General features: G+C 54.1%; 1 protein-coding gene across 1 annotated transcript in view; it reads left to right on the top strand.

The window, feature by feature from the left end:
* The first annotated feature begins 1,221 nt into the window (after nucleotides 1–1,221).
* The window catches only part of LOC128272737 (aryl hydrocarbon receptor nuclear translocator homolog), an 86,191-nt gene continuing 81,412 nt past the window's right edge, over nucleotides 1,222–6,000 (top strand). Inside the window, exon 1 of the mRNA XM_053010606.1 lies at nucleotides 1,222–1,298. Within this exon, the coding sequence (XP_052866566.1) occupies nucleotides 1,258–1,298 (41 nt within the window). The 5' untranslated portion in view covers nucleotides 1,222–1,257. The remainder of the gene's footprint in view (nucleotides 1,299–6,000) is intronic.

Below are 6,000 nucleotides of genomic sequence, written 5' to 3'. Positions count from 1 at the left end.
GTGTGATGTTACGATGTCGGCTCTCTCCCTCTCTCTCTGGTCTGGCCTGGACGCCTTGGAACCTGCTTCTAAGTGGTCAACCGTCGTCGGTGTCGCCGCGCGGGTTCCAGGAACGTGTCTTCCTCGCGAGTGGGACCGCGAATTTTCATAATTAATACAATCGCTCCGGACGATGTGCCCTAATAAGCACTGTCGTCACCGGCCGTCGCGCGGGATGACGCGACAGGGCGCTTCGGTCGGCGCGCTTGTAACCCGGCCACCGTATCCGGAGGATGCCCTTTTTTGGGACCTCCAGCTACACCCAACGGTACAGCGGGCAGCCTGGCGCCGGACACTGATTTCCTCCGCCCGCGGTACTGGCCTTCAAAATGGGCAAACAAGCATATGATTTAGTGGCCGGCGACGGATTGCCGTTGTCACCGTTCATTTTTTTTAAATCGTCGAATAAATCGTAAAGTTGGTTACATAATTTTTACCAAAATCTTGTCATACAGCTGATTGGAAAGTAAATATTTCACCATCACCCTTCCGCCAGTTCTCTGACGGTGGCTGTGGCGCAGAAAATCGCACATAAAAATGGAGCAGCCATTAAGCGGAGGCCGGCCAGTCAACCATCTAATCATTCCGAAACGTGTCTCGACGCTGGTGACCGTGACCGTGTGTCAACACAAGGTGAAGCAGCAGCATCGGGCATCGGGCGGACGAGGGGCCGCTTGGCGTGTCTAGACCAATCGACCATCATCCTACCATCCTACCGTGTGGAAGCAAGGGAAGCATCATAATTTCTCTAGTGTCGCGTGCCGTCAGTTCAGTTTGCCGACCCAGTTAAGTCGGCCACCGACTCTCCGGCTCGGCACGGCTTGATTCACGCAATTTTTGCGCGCGCCCTCACTCATTGCGTTCGACGACGCGAAGGACGTGGCTCATGTTTTGGGCAGGAGAGAGAGGTGGTGTTTTGTTTCGTCTGCGGTGCGTGTCCTGGCCACTTCCCGCCGGCGGCACAGGGTCTTGTTCGGAAGGCTCGATTTCGTCACGATGTCGATACGTGTGCCGAATACGCTTCCGAATTGAAGAGTCCTTCCGGTCACGCTGAGGTGTCGAGCTGCTAAGAGTCAGCTGAGAGACCGGGCTACCTCCTGAAGAACTAGAAAAACGAATGGCGGAACTGTGTAATGTTTTCTAACGGGTTTCTTTCTTGACGCTTTCCCTCTTTCCAGGTCTGATGAGGATACATCCAGTGGTAACAAATACAACAGAATGGATGAGGACAACGTGCAGGACAAGGAGCGGTTCGCAAGGTAGGTAGCTCCCTATGTTCCGTGTTGCACCTTCGTCGAGTTGCGGTGCAATCTGGGAATCGCGCACACAAAACCAGAAACCAGCATAAATAAAAAAGAACCATTAAACAAATATTTTCCACCTCCCGCAAGACTCCGACTCCCGATTCCATCCGTGCTGTGATCGAGCAAATTGCGTAGAACAATTCATTCGGCACCAGAATGCTGCTGCCGATCGGACGGACGGGGTTACATTTGGAGTTTTTGTTTCGTCAGGCTTCGGGCGGCTTGCCCCCAGCCAAGAAAAACTGCTCCTTTGGAGCTTCAATTTTGTTAAATCTCTTTTTTGTTCGTCTTGCCCCGTTTTGTCCTCCCTCCCTCGACGCCGTCGCGGTGTGTCGTTGTGTAAAACCGGTCATTAAAATCACCACCACGAGAGTGAGGCGAGGCGGTGGCCGCCCGATTGTTGCCGGCCGCCGTGCCGAGGATTGTTTCATTTTTGCGAAGATCATTAAATTTCCAATAAATCGCACATAATAATACCCAATCATTTCGTGGCCCATCCGTGGCCGCGTTCCGATCCCGATGTGGTGTGTGGGGGCTTGGGTTCCAGAGCCGACCCGGCCCGGACCAGAGTGAGCCCCAGCATCCATTTGTATGTTGCACGGCGACGGCGGCGCGTTTTTTTATCACTCCGAGAATCGCGGTCCCGGTTTTCCCGGGGGTGGTGAGGTGACGATGAGTACGGATGAGTTGTGGTCCCGGGCTGATTTTTTTCTCCCCTGGCCCGCCCGCCGGATGGTTCTGCGGCCGCTCCGCTAATGATGATAACGACCTTTTGCACGCGAGATCATTATGTAGCCGCGCAAACACTGCGCTGCGCGCACCGGCTCCGGCTCCGGGTACATTCTCCCGCAGCAGCTGCCCTCTGATGTGGCCTGTCGATGACATTTCTTCAGCCCCGGAATGTGCACTCTATGGTTTGTGTGTGCGCCGTGCCGCGCCGGGCTCGCGGACCAAACAAAAACGGGGTAAAATCTGTCAAAAATTAAAGTGGCGCGACCCGCGACGAGCACGGCATGGCACGGCAAACGGGCCACATAACGCAAACGTCAAACCGTGGAGCATGAAACATATTGCGGGAATATCTGGTGGGGATGCTGCAGAAAATTGCATTACATCGGGCATCATCGGGCATCATCGGGGACCGCGGCTGACCCGCGTTCCAATCGGAACGGGGTTTAATTTTAAGCCTCTCGGACCTTCGCCGATGCACCTTTGCGCGGCCAGGACGAAAGTGCGCACAAAAAGTGCACCACGCCGCGGTGCCGCCGCGTGCCGTGTAATGTCGCCCGAGCCCGAGTGTCCGTGTCGTTTGATTCAATTTCTCAATAATGTTTACATTTGTTCCCGTGCCCTGCTCGTGACGCGTATCGCGTGTTTTGTTTGTGCATTTCGCTTGCCGTTTCCATTCTGTTTCTGTTTGTTTGATTTTTGCTGCATTCGGATCGGTCTCTCTGGGCCCTTGGCCTCCCTTGGTATTCTCGTGGGGATGGAACGAAAAAAAGGGCAGCCACAATGTTGACACGAAATCGATCTGATCCGCTGCCCCGCAACTTGACGTTGATTGAACGGGACGGCCGCTGGTCCCTCTGGTCTGGTCTCCCTTCTGGGCCTGGCCAAAGCTCTTGTAAATGACATTTAATTTAAAATCAATCAATAATCGAACGTAACAACCGAGGAACAGTACTGGCCAGTCGGTTGACGTTCGGAGCGCATCGATCGATTGCGGCAAAAACGACACCGTCAACTACGCTACTCTCTCTTCGACCCTTTCGGGCCAGGTGACGGAATGACCCTGCACCCAGCCACAGGGGAAGCCAAGCTTTCGTATTCATCAACATGACTTTTAATCAATTTTTTTAAAAGTCGAGCAATGCATCGTTTAGCATAAACATCCTGTAATGAGATTTGTCGATCTCAACACCCTACCATTATGGGCGCGGCAGGGCATCGTTTGGTCTCGTGGCTTGTTTCATTGATAATTTCCCGGCCTTATGCACACACACACACACACTCATAAAAAGTCGTACACTTCTTCGAGGAGCAAAAAAACGATAGGATAGATCGGAAGCATCACGTTTTCTGCGCACACCCTGCGCGACGTGCCCCACGTTTCATTAAGAAAAACGGAACTGGCCAACAAAAAACCCACAAACACACACACACATACACATAATTACGAACCATCACCTTCCGCAACGTGCGGGAACTAGCGGAAGGTGCACTGTGCACACTTGACTCTCGCTCTCTGTGTCGGCCCCCAAAACATCGATTGGCGGCGGCGTGGCGTGGCGTGGCCACGGCACTTGCCGCGGTCACGTGCGGATGGTCGATTTATTTGAATTCACGATCGCGCGCGCGCGCGCCCTCCACCTCGGCCCGCCGTCCTCTGGAGCCCGTGGGTTGATGGATGAAATCGAAAGGATCCGTTTAGGAGCAGGGAAACGGGAGCGACGGGAAAAGCACATCCCAAAAGACACACGATTGAGGCGCGTGCCCCCGGTTGGTTGGCCCCGGAATCAATTGCAGCCCGAATGGCCTGGCCTTGGCCCCCGAGAACGCCCCGGCACCCAGCCACCCAGGACCCAGGGCGGCAGGGCTAATGACGGTGCGCGGCGCCGCCATCGGCGTCGTCGTCGGTCGTCGTGCGTGCATTACCTTTTGCGTGACTCTCGCAGGTTACGCGCTTTAACTTTACAAAATCACGAACCATTGGCACGCTCACACGCGTGGCGGGGCCCCGGTGCGGTCCGGTTCGGTCGGCCACCCGAGGGTTGTGGGGCCCGTCCCTTTAAACAGCTGTCGCCAGTGCGACGTGTGCGCACGGAGTTTACTCGGTGCGTTCCGGAGACATTGTCATGCTCCCGGCAACAGTTTCACGCTCCCGGCCAGCCTAAATCCTTCGCGGGAAAAGCGACGGCACGCGTGCTGAGTATTATTTTGCGTTTTTCTGCGCTCTACGGAAGCTTCTTTAGGCGGTGGTTCGGTTGACACCTGGCGAACCTGCGTGAATGAGGTTCGCCGCCACTCACGCACCGAAATCGTTTGATAGCGCACGCCACGCACGCTAGCGCCGACCGGAAAACGGCCACCACCCACTGTTTGCTGTTCAATCCGCGGATTCTTTACTGAAACATGGTGGAGCGAAAGTGAACCAAGAAAGTGAATCACAAAAAAAGTTGAAGAAAATGAACTCTGAAGTCCTGGTTATTATCCCCGGCAAAGGTCCGCGCGTAACCGTAACGTTTAGCGTAATTTGGGCCATCCGTGGATAATCATTGTGCCGTGAACGATCCGTTAACCGAAGGCGGAGAATGTATGAGGCCCGACCCTTTCCGGTTGATGAAAGAATTAAAGTAATCAAATCGAACGTTGCTCGTGGGGTGACCGAAAATTGAAAAACAAGTACCCGTGCGCTTGGGAAAGTAACACAAACTTAACCGAGCCCATTCTGTGGTCGATCGTTGCCTTTTTCGTGCCTATTGATGGCGCCCCGGGATGAGATCAGGCTGCCTTTCGGTTCAAAATTATCAGTTTCGTCCACCGAGGACGAGCGAAGGCTGCTTCACCCTCCGTCGGGGGGTTCAGCTCATCCAAGCGGTTCCTGCCGATAGGGGTCGGCGCGCGATGAGCTTCGAAAACCAACAAATTATTTGCGTCGCTCCGGCGCAGCTTGTTCGAAGACTCGAAATTAACGCAAATTATGGTACACAAAGTTAAAACCAACCGGCGCGGCGGTGGGACCTGACTGGGCCCTGACGGGGCGCAGCAATCAGTTTGAAGTTTGGAGGCTCCCCAAAACACACACACACACAGGAGCAGTGAGTCGAACACGTTAAGAAGCCGTGTTTTCGACCGCCGGTCGCACTTCGGCGACTTTGGCCACCAATTTGCCCGGCGACTGGCGGCGGCGGCGGCGGCGGCAAGATCGTGTGGGGTACTCGAGGGGCGAAAGCGTCGTATATCGACCGGAAAGATAATATGTCGATACCTATAACATAAGAAATTACGCCAACCTACTAATTAGTTTAAAGGCGTACCAACGGCCGACGGAGGAAGGTTTGGCGAAGCGATCCCCGGGCGAAACCCGGCGAAGAGAACGAGATCGCGTTCTTCGGGCTCTCTCTCCGCCGGGGGTTTGGAGCGAGGAAAATTGACGAACCGGGCCAAACACAAAAACCCGGTAACCGATCCCCTACAGGCCTGACATCAAACCCTGAAACCTGTCCATCAGAATCTATTGTCGATTCTTTTTTGGGTTTTCCGTTCTTATTCGAAATTCTTCCTCGCTCGGTGGCTGCGAACTAACATGAATTTGATCGCGAACACACATGTGGAAATTTGTTCCTGGCGATGGCGAGAACATAGCGCAGAACATAACCGATCAGCCCGACGACAAATCGGCCGATCGGTCGATGATTAATCGGTTCATTTTGCTGTGCACAACATCTCGCCGGTCGATGACGCGTCGATACTTTTAACGTTCGCATAAATATATTAATTTTCAACACCTCTCGGGCGAGGCGCTGGCGTAGGGACCGTCCCACCCGGTCGGTCGGTTGTAATGGGGACTCTTTCTCCCGCCGCAACCCATGCCCATCGGGCAAGCATTTATTAGGGGTCGATAAAAATGGAGCATAAAAGTGTTATCGATTAGCAT

This window comes from Anopheles cruzii, chromosome 3 (genome assembly GCF_943734635.1).
Source record: "Anopheles cruzii chromosome 3, idAnoCruzAS_RS32_06, whole genome shotgun sequence".
NCBI classification, from domain to species: domain Eukaryota; kingdom Metazoa; phylum Arthropoda; class Insecta; order Diptera; family Culicidae; genus Anopheles; species Anopheles cruzii.
The sequence above is the reverse complement of the archived record's forward strand: the minus strand, read 5'-3'. Positions and strand labels throughout refer to the sequence as shown.